Here is a 26,469-nt window from a genome sequence, read left to right as displayed (position 1 = left end):
AAACTGTACAGAATTGTCTTGTACGTAATTGTGAAGAACCTTATGCAAAAACATAACTGAAAGGTCTTAGCAAAATCCCTGAGTACACCAGAAGACACACACACCTTGAAGCATGCAGCTGAGAACCAGCCAGACATGCCACCCCACGTGTCACACACACGAGAGACGTACCCCGCGGGCAGGGAGAGCTCGTGAACCAAAGGGATATTCTTTTAGTGCATGTGAGCATCTTAAGGAATCACCTAGTGTAAGTGATCCTGCCCCAGCGAGACAGGGAAACAGGAGAAGGACACATTCACTTACAACACTGAAAAGAGGCCATTACCCAGTCAAACAACCCAATCCCTGACATCATTATTCAATACACAGGAGCCCTGAAATGCACACTAACTCAATCACACGATTACAAAATAATACTGATGGAATCAATGAGACAGACATGCAGACATACAAAGTACACCCAGCCTGGTGTTAATACACAATAACAGCCGCCCAACAAGCGAATACAAAACAGCCATTCACGACCACAGGGCAAAACACCAAAACATGGGGCCACATTCTCAAGGGAGACTTGAAAACTCTGGTAACAAAACCCACCCTTGCCAGAGGGGTCTTAGGGTATGGGCAAAATCTGGCAGTTGTCAGTCTAGTGAGCAGGAAATAGTAAAAACCTTGTTGAGCAGCACAACTGAGCACATTCATATCCTAGTGAGGCTGGTGGACTGCCAGGGCACTCAGAACCACTCAGGATTGCACCCACACCCTTGAAATGGACTGATCTAGTGAAGTGACACCTGCTCAATGACCAAAAGCAACATGCAGGCACATTTAACACAAGAAGGGGTGCATGACATTCAAACCTCACCAAAACACAAGCCATTATAAGAAAGGAAATCATAGAGAATATTACAAACAAAACAGATTCACACTGTGGACAGATCAAAATACTGTTTAGCACCCAAAGCCACAGAACCATCTCACAGACCTGCCTCTGCAACACAGCCAAATCCTCTTCCCAAACCACAGCACTGCCCCCAAACCTAACACAGCACTAGTGTGCTTCCTCTTCCGAGGGGAAAAAAGCAAAGCGGCACATAGAACAGGCTCATAAGGTCACAAATAATCAACCTTCCTTGTGCTTGCAGATAGTGCCAGACCATGCTAACCCAAGCGCTTAACACACAGCCCAAACAGCCAGCTTTTGCAAATCCTGCATGATCTTCTTGGGAGGGAGATGGGGGAACCAGACTGTAAGTCCTTTCCCTGGCACAGCAGGCAGCAGCTCGTAGCAGGTTGCGTGCACAAGAATGTGCTGTTATTGAAAGAGCCAGCAAGGCTGGGGGAAGGCTACTGTTGGTTGTGTGTGCCTGCGTGTGTTGTGTGTACAGGAATTCCCCTTCCTCTACCCAGTGCTGCTGTTTGTAGCCATTAAAAAGCCCAGGTCCTCATGCTGGGTGTTCAGTGAGTATTGATTTGGTCTGCAAGCAATTTTAATATTTCTTCAGGGACTTTCCAGCAACAGCACAAGTCATTAATTCACCCTCCCAAATTGCTTATTCAATAGAAGGAACATGGCTCCTGAATAAAGTCCCAGAATTTATGTGACTCACATGAGTCAGGAGGTCAAACAACTGTTATGGAGCGAAGTTAAAAATCCAAATAAAATATTGACACTTTTTTGGGAGTGAGAGGAGGGAGAAGGGGGAAGGGAAAGAAAAGGTATTTAAAATAGGGTTTTGTTGCAATGCCCCCAGGATAAAGAATGGAAAGAGATTGAAGACAAGCTGGAGTTTGTAAAATCAATGGGATTTATTGCATATCCGCTTGGCATTTAATAACTCCTTCCTTTCCATCTTCCCCTGCTCTGTTTGTACATGGGGGAGATAAAAACTACAAATAGCCAGCCACAAAGTACACAGATGGACACCCCAACCACAAACACACAGAGGCAGGTACATGCAGGGGTGAATGTTACTGGGAGGCAGTGGCATAGCATCAGAAGGTCCTCTCAGGACTCAATATCTTGACTGAACCAGATAGAGCCATTCACACAGGGAATTATATTATGCCCATACAGTAGCGGGGAGTGTGTGTCCACAGCCTCAGTTTAAAAACAGGCAGGGAGGGGAAACTGAGGCACAGAGCGAATTAAAAGACTGCTCACTCACACAGCTCATCAACAGGGATCCAGGTCTCCTGGTGCCCAGTTTGTGCTTTTGCAGCTGAATGATGGTGCCTTTTACGAGAATGAAAGTACTCACATTGACCGAGATCAGGCCTCAAGAAGGCCCCCATCTCACAGGAGGGACACACAAACCACACAAAGAAACGGATCTACAGCCACCATGCAAGCCCATCCATATGCAGATAGATGCACAGACACACACAAATGCATACATGCTTTTACTGAGCTCATTGACATTCAGAAAGCAGCGCAGCCGGATCACACACAGAGGTGGGAGCACACCTGCAGACAGACAGACAGACCTGCAATGGGCTGTGTGTACAAACCCATGAGCACACACATATGCACACTAGTACAGCAGTACAGCCCTGCAGGGCAGCACAGCCACACTGAAAGTCACTGCTTCTGCTAGCCTAGGCTTTACTTACAGGGGCATCCTCTTAGCTAGCTGCACATAAATGGATGCCCACATACACGGAAGTGCATTCTGCACAAGCATATTAATATGTAGGACTGTCTCCTTATTGCATTACACTGTGGCTGCTTCAGTGAAACCATGCTAATTTTCTACCACTCAAAGATCTGAGACTGCTGTAGCCATCAAATAACACTATTCATAAGCAATAACTCCATAAAAAACAGCACACAAAATATTGCCTAACCATCTAATCAAACAGCAGTGGATGGCTTGAGACATTTAAGTGGCTTTCTTTGATTTCTTTGTGGTTTTTTTGGTCTGGTTAACTTTTCAGCAAAATCTCAGGCCAGCTGCTTTCTGGGATGAGATTTTCCAAAAGCCAATTTTTCAAGGGCTTTTTTGCATTGGATAAAGATATTTGACAGAATTTCCTTCCTAAGGTATCTTTTGACCAAATGACATGATAGACTCTTTGGTTCACCTTATGCTACCTCCTGTCTTCTTAAACTACAATACATTCAAGAAATAAATGTAAAGGGAGTATAGTTTTTTTAAATACCCTTGCCTCTGTCTCTCTATATTCCTGTGAATCCTGATTGCATCTGATCTTGTTGAATTTAAGTTAGATAAAAAAATTAAATACATGCTGATTTACAGCTGGAGGCATTCTGGTTCATGAACAAGTACATGTACAAGTACTTAATTCAGATTAAAGGGACCATGTTTTGAAATAATGGAACTGAATAAAATCACTAAAATTCTCTAGGATATCATGATTTGCAGAAATAATATATCATAATTTGCAATATTATATTCCACTGCAAAATCCTAAACTGCAAAATTTGAATAATTCAATACTGATAACTCGGGTTTTCAGACAGTGCTAAACAATTGCTGCATCCTTCTGTGTTTACCCCAGCTAGTGCCTGGTTCAGCAAGTCAAGCTCTAGACAAATCAGTCTTAGAGATCACTAAAGCTCACTGGGAGAAAAGTTGCCTGCATGGGGATGTAGGGATAAGGAAACACTTGTGCGTGTGGGAGGATCATTTAAACTGCTCCTCTTGGGAGGCTGGTTGTCAATTCGGAGTTGTTGGAGGAGTCTCAGCTGAGATGGTTTCATTGAGAGGGAATAGAAAACAGGCTTGTTTACACAGGGGCAAACAGGAAAATTAATCTGAATTAACTTTGCAACTACATTGGTTAAAAGCATTAAAACATTGTTCAGGTGCTCATTCAAAATTTGAGTGTCCTAAATTGAATTAAGTTCACTTCATTTCCAAAGTGAATTAAGCTAAACTAAATTAAAGCTGCCTTAATTCTAAACAAGAGAGTCAGAGGTGTAATACAGTTTAACTAGACCACTTTAATTTCACATATTCAGTTAATTCCAATTATTTTGCAGAGCCTTATGTAGGTAAACCTTTAATCTGCTAACTCCTATGGACAGAGACTGTAGTTATGCAGGAGCCAGAAAAAGGAGACCCAGAGGCTCAGGGTACTCCACCAGCCACTGCAACTGTAACAGCAAAGGATGCATACAATAGGTTGGTGAAGGCTCATGGAAACACGCAGTTCTGTAGTTAATCAGATGGAAGCCAGGTATGTTTTTTTAAGAATAGCGCAGTTCTGCATTCACAAACTTACACAATTATGCAAACGTACACACAGGTATGGGCCTTACAATACAGCAAGGTTACACATAAATTATGGATCAGTATTCAGAGATGTTAGCTATTACATCAGAGATATTATACTCTTGTTAAAGACTAGTGCTAGGTGATTGTGACTTATTATTTTTAATAAGTGTGTGCTGTACAAAAACATCCATATAGATAGCTGATGATGGTTACAAGGCACACATCTGAATATTTTCCCATAAAACTCTGTTAAAACTTGAAATGGTTGAAAAATGTTTATTAATTCTTCATGGGACCTGAATATTTAATATGTGACCCAAATGTCTAACTCCATGTAGTCACAGCTATAAATGCAGACCTGTAGGTGAACAGGTATGCTGGCTGTGTGGGGAATTAAAACATACCAAGAAACAAACACTTGTGCATTTGCCAACACAATATGGACACATAAACATACAGCTTGTATCTCTAAACCTGACAGTGGCTTACCTGAGCCAAACAGACTGGTTACAGATTTATCTTTTCACTATATAAAACTGGCTTTGTCCTACAAAAAATAAAAACTAGACAATCTTCTACAGAGACAGGTACCAACTTGATGCTGGGAGTCTGTGCAGCACCCACACCCTGAAGTGCTCACTTGTACTTAACTGCTTTGGGTGACATGACAAAGCAAGGAATAAATGATGCCGAGAACAACAAGGACTAGAACAGGAAGGCAAAGATTCTGGTTCCCTGTGAATATTTTTTGTGTGTTTTTGAATCAGAACTTTATTAAAATTCTACATTTCAGCGTAGTTGGAACCTACTTTTTCAATAAAATCTAAACGTATTATTTTTATTTTTAGCATAGTCACCAATTGACCTGCAAAAGGTAATTTTAAAGGGAAACCCCAAAATTTTTCTTCTCTAATAATACTTACATTTTTATTACAATTTTGTTGATTTCTTTACAAGCTGAGGTAAAAATAACATTAGATTTAATAAACACATCCTCAGCACTGTTTTGTGGTTTTTTTGGTTTTTTTTTTTTTTTATTTTGGCAAAAATCTTCTAACAGTAAGGGGTCCACTGGGAAAATTTTCCCCAGTTCTGAGGAGTGTAAGGGAGGCACAAAAAATGACATCCCTGTAAAGGGAAACATTTACTTATCCAACACATGCAAGCACGTACTGCAGTGCAGCACTCTGCAGGATACAGAGATAATACACAGCTAATACATAATGCTGCCAAAACCAAAAGTTAAAAAGTCCTGAGTCAGTACCCTCCAAAATGAAGAGACTGGCATAAAATTCCCAATGCTGTAAATAAGAATTTTTCCTTTGCCTCCAGTTCTGGCCCCTTGGGAATCAGCCAGGTCCCACTTCCACCTGGTCCTTGCAGTTATGAAAGCCAAAAATACCTTGGTATTAAATGAAAGCTGAACTAATTGTTTATCTTCAAGATCTGAGGCTCTACACAAAATACCAGGTATGGCATAACTTTCAAGAGGGCTGAGAATGTTATCTACATTTATCTGATTCCTCCCAGTTCAAGACTCCCTTCCTAGTACACACATGTCTTCTGTTAATCAAAATGAATGTCCACAAGGAATTCAGCACAGACTCCTGAATTTTAATAACTGGAAACGGGCTCAAAGCAAAGCTTTCAATTAAAAGTTCCCATACTCCAGATTAAGATATTTAACCTTGGCAAGCCCGTGTGTTTCTGTAGGTCTTCTTAACTCACCCGCTGGCACAGCCGCTGCTTTGACAGCTCCAGCCCGCGCGGCGTGGCAGTCACCGTGTGCTGGCAGCTCGTGGGGCTGTGCCCCATGCCAGCTCCATGCTGCTGCAGCAACACTGCTGGCAGCACTCAAGCCGGCCAGTCTGGAGGTAACAGAATATGACACTCTGAACCGCAGAGCTGGCACTCTGAACTACACATCATTGCAGTGAATCAGGTGTAATCAGAAAACAATTCTTAATTCCTAAGAGGTCAAAAATTTCTGGGACTTTTCATGGCAGAAATGTCTTGCTAGTGAAAGGCACTTTAGCTACTAGTGATGCTTTTCTCCTGTTCTCTTCCTGTGGCTTGTTAGTTTTACAGCTTTTGGTCTTCTGTTGCAGAGATTATGAATTTGTTGAGGGGGAAAGGTAGATCTGTATCTACTTTAATGGATACTTTGATGGATGCTCTGAGTTGAATGTCTGCTACATGGTTGCCTATGGTATCAAAATTTGGACTCGATGACCCAGGTGGTTCCTCCCAGGCCTGTGTTTCTACATTCAATACCAGTAGTACTCCTTGCCATTTAAGACTTCCTTAATTTGACATCCTAAAACCAGGATGTGAAAAACCCAAGATCAAGTTTGCTTACAGTATTTTGGTACCTGTATGATATCTTCTAAATGTTTGGATTTTAACGAATTTCTGGAAGAAAGCCTTCCAGACATGAACTGAGTAAAATGAAAGTAGAAACACCTGCCTGAGGACATTTCTATCCTGCAGTCACTGCCATACGTTAGCCACCTTTAAGCCAGCCAGCCCGGGTCCTGACAGCTCTGTAGCCACAGCTTTGCATAGCACAGCAAATATTCAAGTATACCTGTTTCCCAGGTGGGCAAATGGTTCTTACAGCCTCATGCAGCAATTCATTCTAGGGGTCAGGCTAGGTAACCTATCCACATGGGGCTGACCGCTGCCAATCATCAGTACCAGGGGCATGAAGCTGCATACCATTGCTCAGCAGAATGAGGTGGCAGGCCAGCCTCCTGCCTGGCACATCTACTCTCAGAAGGCAGACATCTCCTTCCTTTCTTTCCACCCCTCTTCCTTATGTCTGCACTTGTACCATGTAGCACAGCAGAATGGGAATGGGTAGAGATCTGCTAGAAGCTGAACGTTAATGCTCTGCTCAAATTAAATGAAATAAAACCATATGGTGTCATCATGGGTCACTGATTTAAAACAACAAAAAAATCCTAGCTCCACTCTAAGCCCTTCAGATAGTAAAACTGATGCTGTGAATTGTGTGTCTTCTTAGAGTGCAGTCAAGAAATGCAGTGAGAGAAATGGGCAGGATTGGGCTTTCTCTCATGTTTGTACTGAGCAGGCTAACTTGGAAGAAAGTGACTTTTCTCCTGATGTCTGCAGGCACGTCAGTCTAGCCCCAGTGAAATTGATGGACCTACACAGATTAACAGCACATACAGAGTCAATTCTCCTCAGAGAGGGCTGGGATTGTCTTTTGAGATATGTAAGGAATCTCCATTTTGACCTCTCATCTATTTGGAAGCTTTGGGAAAACAGATAATCCCTCTTCATGTATCTTTTAGGACCATCAATCTAACAAATCTAATTAATCTATCATACTTGTGCTTATATGCTAACACAGTACACGATCACTCGTCTTCTCTCTCCTTTTCCAAAAGGTAGGGAGAAGGAAATGCAATTTTCATGACAGAAGCAAGTTTGAATGTGAATATTGCTTGTGGCCCCTGAACATGGCAGGGTTTGAAGGCATTCTGTTGTCTTGGCAGGGAGTGCCAGAGCCCCAGGCCAGCTAGCGAGGAAGCTGCTCCTGCCAGTGTCAGCTGTTTTTTTGAAGGTTCTAAGTGTTGCAGCAGATTTTGAGAGCAGTAGCTTCTACTGCTCCCACCCTACTTCCTGTGAGAAATTATTGGTTGGCTTTTATGTAGCAACTGCAGCTCTGATTTTCCCAATTACATCTGCTGCTGCAAATTCAAACACCACCACCAAAGCCTGTACAGCTGAAATACAATTCCTGTTGCCTTTGCCCATTTCCCTTCACATACAGCCACTGTCAGCAGGGTACATGTCACTTCTGCTTCGAGCAGGAGAACGAAGCCAATACTGTGCTACAGCTCGCTGAAGCACTTACTTGGCCCTTGTTTATTAGAGAGTCTGAGCCCTTCACTCCTCCTTCCAGCTGTCCTCACTGTGCCCCAGGTGGCACAGCAATGCTCCTATCTTCACACTTCAGGCAGGAAACAGAGCACAGAGAGAAATGCCATTTGTCCAAACTCTTGATGAGAGAGGTCCATGACAGAGCAAGAACTGAAGCCCTTCCCTAAATCGGATTAGGCTCTAACTATCAGACTTTCTATTTCCCTTCCTTTGCCCCCAAATCCCTTGGCTGTTTTTCCTCACCGTGTCACACAGCTTGCTTTCCATTCTGAACTTTGGGCAAACAAGATTTTCCCTCTCCTCTTCTTTTGCCCAACCGTGAATTCAGCTGTGTTTCAACCTATGCACAGAAACATGAGACTGTCTCCTGTTTGAACCGAAGCCACATTCAGAGCTCTTTATGCCCCTGCAGCACCAATCTGCAGGTGGGATATTGGCTTCATGGGGGCTTTCACCAAAGATCCCAAAGCTGCCTCTCCTCATCCCATGCTGTCTCTCTTTGCCAGCAACACTGGGATGGTCACCAGCCCTTTTGTGGGAAGCCATCTGATGCAGAGAAGGTGTGTGTCTCACAGAGCCCTGCCCCGTGTGCCCCCAGGCTGCCTTGTGCGCGGCGCCGGCACAGCCCGGGCTCAGCGGCACAGCCCAGCACTAATTAAGCAGCGTGGCACAGCAGGGTGTGTGTGCCTTGGCCATCACAGCCTCCCCTGGACACAGCGCAGAGAAAAGGCTGAAGCTTCACAATGTTAGCCTTCCAAGAACCGCTTTAATTGCCCAGTAATGCACACCCTGGGGTCTTGTAATGTGCTTCTAATATGGAGCATTTAAAATATGAATACTCCAAAACAATTACAAGGAGTTTGGTGCTCTGCTGAGTGTATCCTTCCACCCTCAAAAATAATCCATGACAATGGAATCTGATCAAAGTGAGGACACCAATGCTTTCTGAAATCTGTCAGGGTCTTCTTGAGGCAGTAGGACACACCAATCGTTCCTTCAGTTCAACTTCACACTGTTCTTCCAGGATTAAGAGAATTGCTAGATTGTGACTCCAGATTATTCAGTCCCACTTTATCTCCCTCTGATCAGCCCTAGAATGATTTTTTTTTTAGTTGAGATACTGTCAAAACACTCTGCCAGCCATAGTAAGAGAGAAGAAACCACAGAGTATGTTAGGTTTTAAGAGAGTATGGGCAGAAATGTCAGAGAAGCAAGGTGAGTTTTCTGCGATCTTTTCTATGTTCTTTTACGAAGTAATTTCTGGACAAGTTTAGAAGGGATTTTCTACTAGCTTGTTTACATGGAGTGAAAGTTCTCAGAAAGTACTCTGGCTCAGCTAATTTTAACTTCTAATATTTCTTGTTGCATCTCTTGATTAGAGCTTGTTACAATTGTAATACTAGAAGAGAAGGTTTTTCTCTCTCCATCTGTATTCACAGTCAGGAAAAGGAATTCCATTAAAACTGACAAAAATAATGAAATATAAATCAAACATTGGAAATTGATGATCTAATGTTGAACATTTAAGAAAGTCAAAGGCATTTGGAAATAAGCAGTTGTTTTCAGCTGGTGCTGTATGTAATATTAAGTCTAGAAGGAGTTACTACAAGCCAACTATAGCAACTCATGAATTCCAGGATGGATGTATAATTCACAATACGATACTATTTACTGTAATGACATTATATGCCATCACTTAACATAATATTGCATATTAAATTCAGATTGTGAAATGAAGTTCAGTTGCTTTACTGCAATCAAAGATCTATAAATGTCCTGTTGCTGAAACTTCAGAAGGCTATGTATTAAATCTGTTTATATTATCCAAAACTCAAAGTAGTCAACTTGTACAAAAATCTCCCAGTGGAAAATGAAAAATGGGAATTTATAGTAAGTATGAGTTTGTGTTCCTAATTAAATACAAATGTTGTTATTGGAGTCACAGATTGTGATGGAATTAGAGCAGGGATGAATTTAGTCCAAAGGGTCAATTTCTCTTGGAAGGGATGTTTGAAAATATTGTCATTTATCTCAAGAAATCAGCACTGCTAACTGGTGTGCCAGCACTTGTGTCCCTTTGGCTTTTGGGAAGGGCTGAGGATGTACTCTGCAAGACTTGTCTTTCTCCAGTGTCTGAAGGCAAGAAGAACCTATCAAAGACAGCAAGAGGTGATGAAGATTTTGTGACCTCTTATACAGCAGTAATCCAGAAATCCTAGATTTGAGGCAGCAGAGCTGGCTTAGTGCGTATTTCAATCCCTGGTAAGGGTGAGAAGCTTTCAGCAACACTGAAGTTTAAAGACAGCATTATTATGCTGCATTTGTTGCTATGGGGCCAGGTCAGCTCTGTTCATCTCTCATCTGCTGTTTCATTAGGTGGTCTTTTGTAGGACAGACTCACTTGAAGCCTCTCAAAGCAGCGGCAGTGCTGCCTATCTATTCTGCTGTGTATCACTGTCCCTAAGTGAATCGACCCAGGGGGATGCACCGCCGTGTTCTGCACTAAGCATTAGAGTCCTGAAATTTCCCTTCTTTCCTTAAAACACTGCAGTTGAGTCACGACTTCAGGGTGAAGGAACACTGCTGGGGAGAGTCTTTTCAAGACCTGTCTCTTCTTTTAGCCATAGAAAATACGTTCTACCCGATACCTCATTAGGTTCACTGTGCATTTGATGCCAAAAATTATTTGACCCAAGCCACTGGAGGCAGCACAACCAGAACTGCTCTCCTCTGCTCACGGTTTCCGGACACTTTCTTTTGACATAAGACCGGTTTCGTTCTTAGGAAGGGAATGTTTCTGAACAGAGCCTTTCACCTCTGGGTCACTAGCAGAAATCTGGCCCTGCTTGGTAGTGACCGAAAATCATTACCAGCTGACAGCTACTTGGTGCAATGAGCTGGTCAGTCTCATTCCAGTTCCTAATGGACACATCTCAGTAAACACAGTCACAACTGGCACTAACTGGTATTCTCAGCCAAGAGACCTCGAACTGAATGGGAAAGGAAATTGAACCTTCCTCTTCATCCCCTGCCTGGGTTTTGGAATATTATGGACAGGCATTTTATACCTGCAGTGTTTCACAGGCTGTTTTTACTCTAAATGGGTTTTTGAAACTTTGCAATTTTCATGCAGCATGATTCAGCACAGCCTGATCTGCCATCTCAGTATAATTAGACTCATCTTATGGTTCCCCTCAGTAGAAGCTGAGCTGCCTGGTGCCATCTCCCAGTACAAATGGCAAATCTGATGTCATATCTCAGTATGAATGGAACCATCTGATGTCACCTCAGTGCTAACAGGACATTTTATAATATGTCATCTAAGGCTGCAGGGGAAATCTTCTAATCCATTCACCATGCTACACTACAATAGAACAGTATAATGTGTAGGTTAACTTAGACACCCTCAGGCAGATTTTGGATAGACGGATAGATGGATGGATAGAAACATTTATACAAAGTATACATATATTATATCACTCTATTGATTTTAAAAAAGTTCCAGGACTGCCTAGCTATAATGAGATTTTTGAACTTTGTGTTGCGATCAATGAGGGGAATATTATTGGCGTGGAGAATTGATATACCCGCTCTCTGTGGCTTGTTCTGCTCCTGGACTGCCCCTGCCCCCAAGGTGTACGATTCCATCAGACACTTAACCTCTTTTACAGTGTCATCAGGCTAAAAGGAATCTAATAGTGACACGGGACTTGTGCTCAGCACTCTGGCACTATTGCTTTCCTGTCACAAATAATTTATAGCTTTCTATTTCCATCCCTTTGCCTGCACCCCATCCCCTTTTTCTGTTTCTCTGGGCTGGGGGAAATCAATAAACTCACACAACCAGAGTGGCACTTCAGGGGGTTTTAGGGGGAATGTGAGACAAGAGGGGAAAAAAAGAAAAAAAAAAAAAAACAGAAAAGAAGAAAAAAAGTTATATTATTTGCTGTAGTACACTTTTCAGATCAGCTCTTCACCTAGTACAAATCGTATGACCTCAGAATCTGGCCCTGAGGCCTTCAAACACTTTTTGTATAGATTCTCAGCAACTATAGATTAGGGCATCTGGTACCACTGATCTACATGAAGTGAGGATCTGGATGTCCATCCTCAGCTAGAACCTTGACATTCTCTGTCTCCAGCTATGTCCCAGGCACTCCAGCTACTGGTCAGGCTTCATCAAACTTGTAGCAGAGTTTTCTGACATGCTGAGGTGAGATGTTCTCTTTCTTTTTCTAAGAAGATTTCATTCTCAGAAGTAGTTTTTAAAAATTAGAAGTTGGTTTTTAAAAATTGCCCCCACAATGTCTCTGCCTATCTCCATCCATGCCATATCACCCGCTAGCCACACATTTACTCTTTGAAATTTTGCCAACTTATTCTTTAGAACAGATTTTTAAGGGAAGCTCTCAAGCGGGCAGGAAGAATCTTCTACTTGCTTTCACTTTCTGGAGAGATTTTTGAGTAGAAAATAAAGCTAATATAATGCAGAGCTAAGAGTTCCAGAAGCTCAGGCTGAATAGAATCTGCAGCCTACACCCCAGATAGAGTGGCTGAAGAGAGGAGAGGCTTTTTCTAATCTCAGAAAGGAAGGTGGTTTCCAAGGCCTTCACAGATCATGGCTCATTTACTGAATTCCTTGGTGGAACAGCTGTTCCCAACTCATAGATACCCAATATCTGCCAGTAGTCAGGGACCTTGCCAGTCAGGTACTAGGTACTAGTGATTTTCTTTCACCACTGACCTCAGCTGGATTTAAACCGGTGACCTAGAGGTGAAAGATTTCATGTAACAAGAAACAGAGCACTGACAATTACAGTTCAGTTTGTTGTCATTCTGAGCTACATTATAAGCTTTGTGATGTCTTTTTGAGTTCCCATGCTGTATTCATTCACCACCTGACAAACACCAATTTTTGCCCTGTTTGATGGACCTTTTTTTCCTGGTGCTCTATATCCCATCACTAGTCCCTGCAGATGCCTTCTGATTTCACCTCATTTATGAAAGGCAAGGGCTTTTGGCAAACCTTCCACAGGACAAAGCATTTAGTCAGTTAGAAGGGTATTTTTCAGGTAGACAATGAAATTAAAGCTACTCCATTTGTAAATTCAGCCATGTCTGTATTAGCTGTGAAGACTGCACTGTGATTATGCTCACAGATCAGACGATAAATGACAATGCAGCTGTTAACACACAGAAGATCCTAGCTTGCTCACTGAACACCATCCTTATGCAGTGAACACCCAAGTTTGGGATAAAGACGACAGAGCAGAAATAGGATGATTCTCTGAGAGCTGGACTATTAAAGCAGTAGAACCAGGATCACAAGGCAAATGAAACCACTCTGCTGCACTGAGAGCTCAGATCGAGCCTTCAGGTTCTGATATCTGGGACTGTGGGTCTGCAAAGGCACAGAGAAGATGCATTTGAGTTCTGAACGCGTTTCACTCTTTTCCAGGATCATCAGAACCAAAGTTCAGCAACCTTTTCACCCAACACCAGATGGGAGTGGGGCAGGTGTGACTGCACCAGGACACACTATTGGTAAGTAGACTGGCATGAGGGGTGGTGACAGGTCAAGTGGAAATGGGGATGAAGCTTAGTTGAGGGAACAAAGTCTGACAAGCAGATGCTAAGCAGAGCAAAAGGGAGGAGGGGTGGAGGGAAAGAAGCCTCCATGAAAATCAGAGTTTTCTATTTGTCTCCCCTGTTGCATTGCAGAGAAGTGAATCACAGGGAAACTAACTCAAAGCAGGGGTTTGCCCAAGTGATTCTGCCTTAACGTCCATTTCACATTCCTGCTCTCTCCTTCATCTCCTTATAGAGAAGCATTTACTGCTGTCCTGTCTAAGCATCAGTCTTCAGCTTTTCCCTTGTCCTTACCTTGACTCTCTTTTTCCTCCCAACCACTTTTTCTTTTCTCCTCTCCCTTTGATGGAAATGGTCCATTTTTTAATGGTAGTAATACACAAACATAGGTAAGATATTCCAGCTGCCTCACAACTAAGTTCTTTATTGTTCTAGCTCTGCAGTCCCATGGGTATATTTCACGGAGAAAGTACATATTTCTTTTACTGTGGGAGATGTTTTGCTGGTTTGTTGAGATGAACAGAAGATGGGGGCTGTAATACAGTGACCAAATGCCTCCTAGTCTGTGTTAGATGTGTGATGAGATACTTTCTAATCTGTGGGCTGTGTGGTGGATATGTCTGCTCTTGCTAGCATAGCTTTATCTAGTGACAAACTAGTGCAGGAAAAACATGCAGTATGCTGGGATATTGTGAAAAATGGTGGTTTATTTGTGGCCTAAGACTTTCTTAGATTCTGTTGGTTATTGATAATCTCTGCTACACAAGGATTTACCAGAAAATCCTCCTCTGCATGGGACAGAGCTGGTAGATGTCCTGTACACAAACTGTATCCAGAATTACAATGAGCAAATATGGAAGAACATTTCTGGGTGCCCTTTTAATACAAACTTGCTCACTGGACTGGCAATCACTGATCAGGACAGATGGAGCTGGCAGATTCCTTCTTGGAACAGTAGTGCAATGTCCAGGGAATGCAATGGCTGAGCTGGACAGTGATTGTGAGTGCTTCTAGTGGAGTCTCTCATTGCTCTGGGATGTTCTAGGAAGTGGGTCAACATTGGAGAGTGTTTAAAGGTTCTGCTCCATCCTGAAAGGCTTCTGTTGGATGTATTGATTGCTTCAGGTCAGTGCTTTATGAGCTGAATGATGAATAGTGGCCTGTAAGAGAACTGGGATATTCCTTTCATTACTGGGACACACTGGGACACAATAGGTATGCCTGCTGGATACACAGGTCTATTTTCTAAAGGCCTGATTATCATGAAGGGATCATTTCTAATTTGGATTACTTGTCACTTTTGATATATTGGAAATTCATGAGCAGTCTTGGACAGCCAAGTGGCCAGAGCATTCTGCCTATTGATATTGGTCAGTACTAAAGGAAGGCACTAGGTTTTCTTTAATCTGGGTGGTAGCATGTATCACCCAGTCATTCCAGTAGGGAACTGAATTTAATAGGCCAGCAGTGAAGTGCTTCCAACCTATGTTAAGAAGGTAATTTTTTCACTAAGTGTTTCAGGTGGGCAAGTAGGAGGCTACTCTGCCTAAGACAGAGCATGTGCACTCCTAGTGAAAAAATACTGAGAGGAAATGATCTGGTAATATATGGGTGGACTATGAAGTCACTAGAGAATGTGGCCTATGCTGCATTTCACTCCATTACCTTGAAAGTCTGCTCTGAACTAGGACGTAACAACATTTAGCTTCTTGATGGAATACCCTTACTTGTTATCAATGGCCCTGTATTGGAAGGCTGTGAAGCTGTAGTGCAGAAGTGAACAAGCAAAGCTGGGACGCAGCTTTGCTGGGATACAGTAGAGTAAGTCCTTCAGCATGAGGGATCGGGAATCTGCTTAGTGCCCAGGCTTTCCTATTAGACTGGTGGCATGCATAGCTTTCAGCTGGGGATCCCTGAGTGCTGTGCTGCTCTCCTGATGGCCCTTTTTCCCCTTTTCCTTTTGTCCAGTGCCCAGCACAGCATCCCCTCCCGTCTCCAGTGCCTCCAATGATCCAGTGGGCTCTTACTCCATTAACGGGATCCTGGGGATTCCTCGGTCGAATGGCGAGAAGAGGAAACGTGATGAAGGTAGGGGGAGGGGAGAAGCTCATCCTCCCTTTTATATTCTTTGTCCCCATGTACAGGCTCCAATTTCAGGCCAAGGTTTGCAGCTGCTCCAGGGGCTAGATCAGTTTTAGCAACAGAGACCAGTTCCCCGCCACTGCCCTGCTGGCTTGGAATGCTCTTCTTCCGAGGCCTTTCATGACAGGCTGCGTCTCCAGACATCTGCTCAGCAGGCAGAGAGCCGTCTCCATTGCTGGAGCTGATCCCAAGTTCATTCACTGCTGGAAACGGCTGGAACTGAATTCCCCAGGTGCCAGCAGGTGCCCGGACTTTGAACTGTGGGTAAACATGGTTTCCCTGACTCGCTTGATTTCAAACTAAATGCCGTCTTGGAGAAGCACCAGCAATGTGGGAGTTGTCTTTCATTCCCCTTGCAAACAAGTTCCTGCCCTGTGATGTGCCACGAGCTACATTAGCTGGTGATCACAAGGGCCCAGTTTTCAATAAGTAGCATCTACCACAGCAGAACTGTCATGCTTGCAACAGTCTGAAAGGAGAACAGGAAGTCTTCTGAGTACTGTGATCCTAAGGTTGTTTCTAAGCCTTTCGCTAAGGTTGTAATGAAATAGTATTAAGCTCTCTCCTTTGGCATCCTACCTGCTGTGAAGTATTCAGGGCAAAGATCCTGAAATTAATCAAAAGCTTGAGCCTCAGGTCTAAATAGACTGAGTCAGGAGGGGTGGGTAAGGTCTTGGTGCTCTTATGGTAGCTTTCAAACACTTTTCCTTAAATCTGTCTTTTTAAATTTGATTTGTTCTAAAACTGAGGCCCAGGAGGTGAACTTTTTAAAGAATACTGACTGGCCAGTTTGTTGGGTTCAGCTCTGACTGCAGTATGTTGTGTTGCTTGTTGCATGGAAAGACCTCTTAGGACAGGTGGCTCAGTGTGCTGTGTGTGCTGTAATCCCAATGCTGTGCAGCGCAAGAGAACACGAGAGTTCTCTGTGATATGTGCTGAGAAGAGAAAGCTCTCCTGAGACGGATGCTGCATTTTGAGGTTTTGCTAGTAATTTTCTCAGTATTGGTTCTGGTGAGGTTCACATATGTAAGTTTTTGATCCAAATAAACACAGTAATCCTGAGAAGAAAAGGCAGTCATCATGTTCCCTTTCTCCCTTATACAAATTAAAACTAGATACCAGGGCCCAATCCAGCTTCTGTAAAGCAAATGGGCAGATTTTTGCTGATGTCACTGGAAACTGGATCGGGGCCCCAGAGGAAGATCCATTTCCCAGCTAGATGGCAGTAGGGCCCAGCTAAGAAAAAAGTGTAGCAATGGAAGGGCTGAGTCAATGCCTCAAAGTCAAAAAATGTCAGGAATAAGAGACAAGTATTGCAAACCTTTCCAGCATTGGCCATCATTACATACGATGGCAGGAAAAAGTGACATTTCAAACTGAATGACACGTTTCTGTAACAGTTGTGCAGATTCCTGGCAGTTATTTGGGGGTTTGTGAATCCCTGTTCTCATACAGTCCAGTGTGGTGATCACCATCTCTCAACATGGTGCCTCCACATCTCATTAGAAATTAAGCTTTTCAGTCTGGCTTTAGCTACTATTCAGGCTATACCTGGAAAGATCATCCCACTTTAAATGCAGCCACACAGTCACTTCCAGCCTCAGAACCTGAGCTTTCTTTGGAACAGTACAATTAAACACAGAAACGACACAACAGCCATCTAAGACTGTGACACATCACAATGATATATTGACAGTAAGAACTATTCTTTGTGTCTGTCCTTAATTCATTCCAGATTTGATTTAGGCAAGTGACACTATGCAGCTCCTTGCTGTTGGCCAAGCACCCATATCCCACTAGGAATCAAAAAGGTACCAACCCGACAATCCTGCAGATGTTGCTTGTCTTTAGCTCTCAGAATTTTAGGTGGCAGTTACATGACATGATTGCAATTGCCTTAGATAACAGCCTTAATCCTGCCATCCCAGATAGCTGCTGCAGGGACACGTTGTGCTCCTGACCCAGAAAAAACTCACATGGGACCCCCAGCTAGCTGCTGAACATCTCTAACCATAAGTTGAGTTATCTAGACTCACACTGGCCTTCAGAAATGCTGAAAAATTGTCCCTTTGCAGGGCTGAGTCCTAAGATTAGAAGGGTCCAAGGGGAAGTTTTGCAAAGCCAGTGATCCACACTCATTCCTGGGCAGTCTCCTCTGTAGCGCTGAGCATTCTGATTGTTTCTAGTTGAGATGGGGAGTAGGAAAAGTGTGTCAAGAGATATAATGTGAATATTTCTTTCATATTCATGCTGGATGCATACACCTTCTTAGTATTTCTCAGAGCTTCTGAACACTTTTTTGCAGTTTCTTTCTTAACTTCAGCTTTTATTTTCACATTGAAAAGCCCTTGTGAGCTTTGCACATCTACTTTCCAAGCATTTAGGGAGTGGTTCTTCCCTAAAGGAGGCAGAAGAAGCAGCACTGTTCTCTCTTTCTTTCCGCTCTGTTGGACCAGCTCTGCTGCAAGGATTCCTCTGTGAGGAATGCAGTTCAGCAGCAAGGGGAAGTACCAAGCTGTTCCTGAATCACCAGTTCTGAAAACCTTGTTAGCAACCTCTGTGATGGCTGGGGGGAACGGGGTGGGAGAAAGACAGAGAAGCTCCTATGTGAGCACACCCCCTCCCCCAGGTCCTCCTTGCTGCAGCTGGTGTCTACATTAGACAGTAGCACAGATGATTAAGAAGAGGAGAGATAATTATGTGTCAAGATGATGTAGCAGAACTCCCGAGTTGGACAGAAGGAGCAAGACAGATGCAAGAGGTGGGCTCAGAGATGGACGCTGACAGCCAGGTGTGCTCCTCACAGGGAGTTAGAGGGAAGAGTGGGAATCCCAACCTACCAAATACACTGGTTGGAAGTGCAAGGGTGGCCTGGGTGATGTATGACATTGAGAGAGGACTAGCTGGGAAGCAGCTCTGAGTGTCTACTAGTCACAACAAGGAACTGTCTGGCCGTGAGTCTTTCCTCAAAACTCAGTATGTCTTCCTCAGGTGAATGCCAAGAACGGGTGGTCAGGATTTGCCTTGTTAAGACCAAATTACACTTTTGTTTCAGTTTATAACCAGTGATTGCAAAACTTCTGACTTCTGTGATAGAGTCGAACTCCTGCAATTTTGAAAATAATTTGACTAAAAAGTTCACCACCATTTGTGTAGCACGTGTGCCATTTCTTGTGGTCTGTGGGCATTGCCAGTGGAGCTGTAACTTCCCTCTGACCTTACACCCACCATCACTTACACCCACCATCTTCCAAAGGCAGAGGTCACCCTGCGGCATGTAATGACTTTCTCAAGACCAGTGAGGGTCTTACACTATCAAGCTGCATCAGAAAACATGAGTGGCTCTTTATGGTTTGAGTGTTGTGGTACTCTGTGATGGCAGGTCAACCATGGTCAGCAGAGTCACTGCCAGACTAAGAAGCAGCAATACAATATCCAGAAGGACAAAGGGGAAAAATATGCAACTATTTCTGCTTTTTCATAACTCCTTAATTGACAGCTAAAAGAATGAGAACTGGGGTGACCTGGAGGCACTAACAAAAACTTAGTATTACTCATATAGTAGTCTCCTTGTACAAGGAGAAAAAAAGGAGAAATGCAGAGAAAGTGAAAGACAGATAGATAGATAGATATAGATAAATAATTAGATAACAGGAAAAGAGTATATCAAGCTGCTGCCAGCATACCACAGCATCTTCAGCTGGGTGAAACTTCAGCAATCTTTACAAAACCATTCTTATGAGACACAGCCCTTTCTTTCCATAATAAGGCTGCAAACAGATTTCCTGTCTAAACCTAAATTCTCATTTGGGATTCACCTTCCAGTGAGGTTGTTGCTGTAACATTCTTAGCATTATTAATCTTGGTCCTTGACAGTATCTGTAGTATTTGACAGCATTACTGGCAATAATATCTGCAGTGCCGACAATGGCAGAGATAATATCCCCCAGTATTATCGACATTAGCAGGGATCATATCTGCAGCCTGTTATTGGTGGGAGCAGACGTAATGTGTCCAGTATTATTAGTATCAGTAGTAATAAAACCCAAAGGCTTGTTAGTGTGATCAGTGCTAATATCAGCACTAGGTTTGTGGGAGAGGAGGGGACGGAGTGATTGCTACTGTAAATGGCTATAATACTCAGGGTGTTTGCAGTAAAGGAATCCCCAGCAGAGATGGGGGAGCAAACCTGAGGAGGCAGAAGTCTCTCCTTCCCATTCTTCACTTGTCATTTTGACAATTAGAGTAATGCAGGGCTGTGTCAGTGCAGGGGGACAATGAAGAGTCACCAAGATTTCTACAGATCTGGTGGTGTTTTCCAAGAAGTGTTAGCTGTATCAGTGCAGATGGTTCACCATACTCCTCAAATGGGATTGGGCTGTGCTGAACAGGGTGCTGCCCACTATCTGTAGGAGCGTCTGTGCTGTTAATCCTGGAGCTATAGGATAGGCAGCATCACTGCCTATCTTTGGTGCTGCTCATATAATTTTCTGACTGTTAGTGCCACAACACCCTATACTGAAATTCAGTCCTTTTGTTACAGGTGGTTTTCTCTTTCTTCACTCCAAATAGGAGGACTCTGAATGTAGAGCAGGGTCTTGACAGTGTTTAGCTTGGGACTTTTCCTACCTTGCTATGATCTGATTTTCATATTGGGAAATTAAAAATGCCTCCTTCCAGTGAAGTGTGAGACTGTGACAGTCTCAGTACTGAAAGTTTTTTTTTAAATACTGTCCCAGGACATACACTGTTTTAAAGACTTGAGTTCAACATTTTCAAGTGGAAAGTAACGCAGAGGAGAGGTGTGTAATGTGTGTAAGGTTTTGAGCAGATATACAGCAGCTGAGTGTGCCACAGCAAGTACAATCCCACTTGTGTTGTTCAGAGTGGCAGTTTGAGAGACATAGCTATGACATTTCAGATGGCTGTGTCATTGCCAGTGGCGCACAGTATGTGTTTGCAGGCAGTTTGGTTGTGGTTATCCTGTTGTTGTAACTACCACTATAGGTTGTGGGTTTGTGACGCTAATGATGAGATTAACTGTATCACTACTTGCTCTGCTGCCCCATTACACTCAAAGCCATTACACTCTTCACAGCAGCAGCTGTGAATTGTTTCTTGTGGTATGTTTGCATCACGGCATGCAGTAAGGGTGTTTCAACATGGTAATTGTTGGTTCACTGGTGCAGTTTCTACTGTGCTGTCACTGCAATTCATAGAGTTGTTACTGCAGCTGATATAACGTGTGGGTTGAAAACAGACTGACCATGACAGTGAAGTCAATATAGCGATGTCACTGCAGCACCCTGTTCAGAATGTTGTGTTTTCATGAAGTGTGATATTAGTGTTCCACAGCATGCTGGGGTCATTTCAGAACATACAGTGTGCTTATGCTGTCATCTGCAGTAGGGTGATGCTTTGCTTATGCTGAAGTTGTACTAGAGCAGAGGTCCAGCCCAGAACTGTCCTGTGGGGAAATGCATTCATTCATTTTTCTATGCTGCCTGCATACGTTTGCTAAGAATGTGAGTGAGTCACTCCACTTGACTGTGTCATGGCCTGATGTATGTTCATTTCTGGGCATATTAGGTATATTTCTGTTCTTCTCAAACCCTAATAATTGTTGAAGACAACAGGGTGTGTTTGGACCCCTGCAAGTGATGGAACAGCACTACTGTCTGTGGCGAGCCTGCATTGTTTCACAGCGTGATTTTTTGTCACCACAGCTGACTTGTTTGTGTTATTCTATATGACTGCTTTATTGCAGGTCAGCAAAAGTCTTAATGACATTGGAGACACATGCAGTTATATTGCCTCAGGTGCTAACCCCATGTTCCAACCATCACACAGAGTTGTGGGGTGTACACACAGCAGTTTATGGATGTGCAGATGGGCTGAGCAGATTCTGAAGTCTTTCACACTCTCACAATGTTTTTCTCCTACTTTCCCTGGGACTGTGCTGTTTTATGCAGCACGGCTGAGTTTCCAGTTGCTGGCAGCTTGCAGCAATGGTGTGTCTCTGCAAACAGGAGCAGTCACAGGGGACCAGGCTTGCTGCATTTATACACACAAGTCTAGGTAACACTCCCTGCCATTCTAGATGAAAATATAAATTGAAGAGGGAGTTTATTCTAAGTAATCACCCACTTCTCCCTCCTGAAGGTTTTTGGCTAGCAAGACCCCTGGAAGGACATAAGAAAAGCACCTGCTACTCATCCTGCACCTCCATAAATAAACTGCAGGAGGATGTCAGAAAAGGGAGAGTATGTATAGGAAAACAGAGGAGGGGGAAACTGGATGAAGCAGAAGAAAATGAATAAGCAGCACAACACTGACAGAAATGTGGTCTGCTGCACCAGGAATCTGGAGGTCAGTCTGTAAGCAGGAGAAACAGGATACATGTATTTGTGTGAGCATGTCTGCACACAGGCTGGGGGTTTGGGGAGCACACATTGCTCAGGAGGAAGTCAGGTAAGGGAGAGTTAACAGCTTACATCACAGAAAGCAGTTTGGACAGAATGCCCTGCTTCCAAAGCTTATAGTGCTGCTTAGTTTGGCAGGGGCTGGTATTCTCTGAAGACAAGCTGGTCTGGCTTCAGTTGTATTTGTGTGCATCTCTGATTGTGTATTTGTATCTCTAGGAATGCACGCCTGTTTGTTTTTTGTATTTCTGTGCTAGGATCACTGGTCTTTATTTTTCTGTGCTTATGTACTGGGGTGAGTGGCAGGTTGGACCCGTATTTTTGTGCATGACTATGCAGATGTGGAAAATGTGTACATTAAGCTGTGTATAATATTGCCTAGTAGGAGGATGGATACTGTGGATCATATGGATGCCTGGGCATGCATGGCTCAGTATTAGTGCTATGTATTTTTATGAATGCGAGGTATTTGTATTCACATTTTGAGCATATATGTGAATGTTGTATTTGTATGTATATTCTGAGTGTATGTGTTGTTACATACTTGGAGTATCAATGTATCTTTGTGGTTGCTGGATATGAATATGTAGCCTGCTAGTGCTGTGCACTTCTGTATATAGTTTGTACAGACGTGTATTTGCATTGAGGTTATATATTTGTGTGTATGCTATATATATATATATATATATACATACATACTGGTTGTTCTTGCCGGTATAAAGGCTGTTTGTTTATGTAAATGTTTATATTTGTTTACATTATTTGATTCTGTATATGTTAATTTAAGGAAATTACTTTGAGTTACAGGTTTTCATTTAGTTAGTGTACATATACTTTTGTAAGTTATTTGTTTATTCAGAAATTACATTTGATTGACATGCACCTACACTAGTACCTATGTGTGTCTCAGTTTGCATTCTTGTGTCTTTAATGTTAATTTGCTGTTTTGTGGGCGCTACTTTTGCATAGAGCTTTTCTTTACATTTATTTGTGTGAGTACCATAATTGTGTGCTTTTCCAACTGTTTATTATGGGTATTTAGTTTGTGGTTAGATCTTTTTCCACTTTTTGACTCATTCTTGGGAGTGGTTGTTGCAGCTAACATGTCAACAGGAGTCAGGCAGCTACAACTCCTCCTAGTATGATTCTACCTGTGCAAAGGCTGCTCCCCAGTTTTGCTGCTTTTCTGAATCTTCTTGTTCACTTCAGATGAGTTTTACGTTGGGTCTGCCTGCAATCATGGAGGTGGCTGTTGTATGTTTTCACGGACGTAAAGAGTATGGGAGTCAGAGGGAGCATGGTGTCTGAATCCATGAAGGTCCCACGTTAATGTGCAGTGGATGACAGAATCAACTGCAAAAGGAACCAGAAATAGCTCGCAAATGTGCAGGCAAATGGTATTTTAGGGGTTGTTGGTATAGCAGTGGATGGGGATGCCATGACCAGTGAGAGATGACACTGGTTTGGGGTCAAGTGACATGGCAATGAGACGTAAGGGCAATACTACTATGGAATACAGGTGACATGGCACTGAGACAAAACATGGGTCACAGTGACATGCCAATGACCCAGGCTGATCTGTCAGAACAGGGAGAGCTGGAATCTGTCCATCAGCTGAATAAGGCAAGGGAAAACAGGAGGAGGAGGAGGGTGAAGAAGATCAGAGGCAAATCAACAGACCTGTACCTGGGCTGTAGGACCCAGATCACCAGCAGTTTGGGACACGCAGTGTCTCCACAGGATCAGTTGTGTCCTGGTGTGAAGGGCCAGGGCAGCCTGTTAGCAGTGGCTGTTTGCTTGCAGTGATAGAGAGAAGGGATAACACAGTGATGACATCAGGTGGTGGCCATATCCTGTGAAGGTAGCCATGGACCATGGGGACTGTGTGGGCAGGGGCATTATTCCCAGTTGCTGGAAAAACAAAGAACCTAACAGGCAGTAAAACAAAAACAAAGGAGACTTGGAAGCACCTGACAGCCCTAATTCATCACAGCCCAAGATTTTTCCCCCCCTTCATGTTCCCATTATATTTGTTTGTAAAAGTGGAAATCAATTTTGAAGGTAATTTTCTGGAAAGAATGGAAGGGAGGTGGGAGGGCCGGATAAGGCAGAGATGGCAAGAGGAAAAAAAAAATTTAGGCCAGGCACAGCCCAGGGGCAGCTCTTGGCAAGGTGAAAGAAAATTGCATATTCAATCTCCATCCATGAATCTCCCTTGCTGCTGCCCGCCTCCTGCTCGAAAACAATGAAGGCTTTCTCCCCTACGCTACACAACGCCTGAGTATCAGCGCTCACTTTAACTTCAGGGTCATTAATTCACCTGATTATTGCAGGAGAGGAGAGGGTTGCAGAGGCATCCATTCTAAAGAGCCCTCCCTTAGCTCATCCTTTGATTAGTTCAGGGTGGGGGGATTTGAGATAATGTGTTGTCTTGGACACAGTTTAAAATGGGAGGGGTTGAAGAGGGGGTGGAAGGAGGTAGAGAGGGAAAGATGTGGCCCAGCTTGTTGTGGAAGGGAGGGTTGGAAAGCAGTCATTCTTGCATCCCTCTGCTGTGGTGTTACTGCAAATTAAAAGTAGCATGTTCCACTTCGTAGCTATCTTTCAGGGAGGGGAGGGGCATGGGTATATGTCGGCATGGGGATGGGGGGGATCTTATCATTGCTTCCTCAGCAGCCCAGCGTAGTGTCACCCTGTGAGGTGACATTTGAATTTACAATTCCGCAGAGAAAAGCCATTAATTCACAAATTAACATTTCTCCCTCTCTCTCTCTAGCTCTTTCTCTCTCTCTCTCTCTATCTCACATGGATGTGCAAGCAATTGAAAAGACAAAGGAAATAGCCTTAAGGAAGAGACTTTACTGCTACTCTGTCTGTGCAGAGATTGCTACTACTGCTTCTAGATAGATAAACCAATTACCTGAGCTGCTCTGCTCATGGCAGCCTGCTATTACCTCCTTTTGTAGAGCTGATTCCATTGCTGGATTACACTGTGTGTATCTCATTAATGTAAACCAGCATGATACTGGGCACTGTTTCTGACCCTTCTTGCCATAGCCCCTTGCTCTGCAGTGGAAGAGGAACTGGGAGAGGAGTTGAAGAGAGGTGACAGTAGGCACAACATACTTCCTAGAGCAGGCTACACACAGAGCTCGTTAGAATACCTGTGCTAAGCTTAGAGGAGATGGGGGCTTCCCTTCTGTGGAGCAGATCGCATGACATTAACCCTGATCTCTTCCATGTCCTGGTGAGCACCGCGGGTGCTGTGCAAGAGGCCTTGTGTATGGGCACCAGGCACGGGCACCTTGCATTCTCAGCTCTACAACAGGTGTAGAAATGTGTGTGGCAAGCACACAGATGTGTGAGTACAAAAAGCTGCATATCCATAGCTATTGAACATGAGTGACTGACTCATAGAGGAGCTGACTGACTTACACATGTACACAGCAGAGCTCAGAATAAGAAGCAAGAGTAAGCACTCCAGCTTAAAGATTGTAAGGGCCAGATTTCTCTGTAGTGCAACTCTATTGAAAGCAAGTAAAGCATGCCTGTGGAGATGTTCTTGTCCAAGACAAACACTAGACACTACTTCTACACAACCCTGTTGTCTTACAAATCCCTCTTGTTGCTCTTTCCTGCCACAATGTTTCTCACATACTTCCACTATCACTGCTGCTGGGGCTGCTTGGATGGCACATATACAGTAAAGACACACACACACACACATGTGTAGACACACACTGGTACCACCCCAGGTACACATCTGTGATACTGTCAGCCTGGCTATGCAAACTCATACCTCTGCACATACGGCTGCTCCCCACCTGCTCCTCTGGTGAGGTCTCTTCAGTGGCCCCAAGACTACCTGCTGCGGGGCACACTGGCAGTCAGGCTTCTGAGCACCTTCTGGCACTCTCTGCAGACTGCCTTGTAGGAACATGCTGGCTACCCTGCCTTTTAGCCTGGTCACACAGCTACATGTGCTTGGGGAGGAAAATGTCCAAGCAGTGTTGTTTAAATAAAGACTTGCACATACTAATGTGCAGTTATCCAGGTAAAAGAAAAATGGATCAGAATGGCTGTTTCTAGAAACCTAGTCTCCACATGCTCAGTGGCTGGAGCATGTGCTTTTCTTCAGCATTGCCTTGGGTCCTTATATCTTCCTA

General features: G+C 43.5%; 1 protein-coding gene across 6 annotated transcripts in view; it reads left to right on the top strand.

Moving 5' to 3' along the window:
• The window catches only part of PAX2 (paired box 2), an 82,548-nt gene that overhangs the window by 20,365 nt on the left and 35,714 nt on the right, over positions 1–26,469 (top strand). For 3 of the 6 annotated variants that reach the window (XM_041415414.1, XM_041415415.1, XM_041415420.1), the window contains exons 4-5: positions 13,609–13,694; positions 15,708–15,827. In XM_041415414.1, the coding sequence (XP_041271348.1) occupies positions 13,609–13,694; positions 15,708–15,827 (206 nt within the window). The remainder of the gene's footprint in view (positions 1–13,608; positions 13,695–15,707; positions 15,828–26,469) is intronic. The other 3 variants (XM_041415419.1, XM_041415417.1, XM_041415418.1) reach the window with 2 other exon arrangements.

The sequence above is a fragment of the Onychostruthus taczanowskii genome, unplaced genomic scaffold, assembly GCF_017590055.1.
Source record: "Onychostruthus taczanowskii isolate IOZ18803 unplaced genomic scaffold, ASM1759005v1 scaffold5, whole genome shotgun sequence".
NCBI lineage: Eukaryota > Metazoa > Chordata > Aves > Passeriformes > Passeridae > Onychostruthus > Onychostruthus taczanowskii.
Note: the sequence above shows the minus strand (reverse complement) of the source record. Positions and strands in the feature narration are given on the sequence as shown.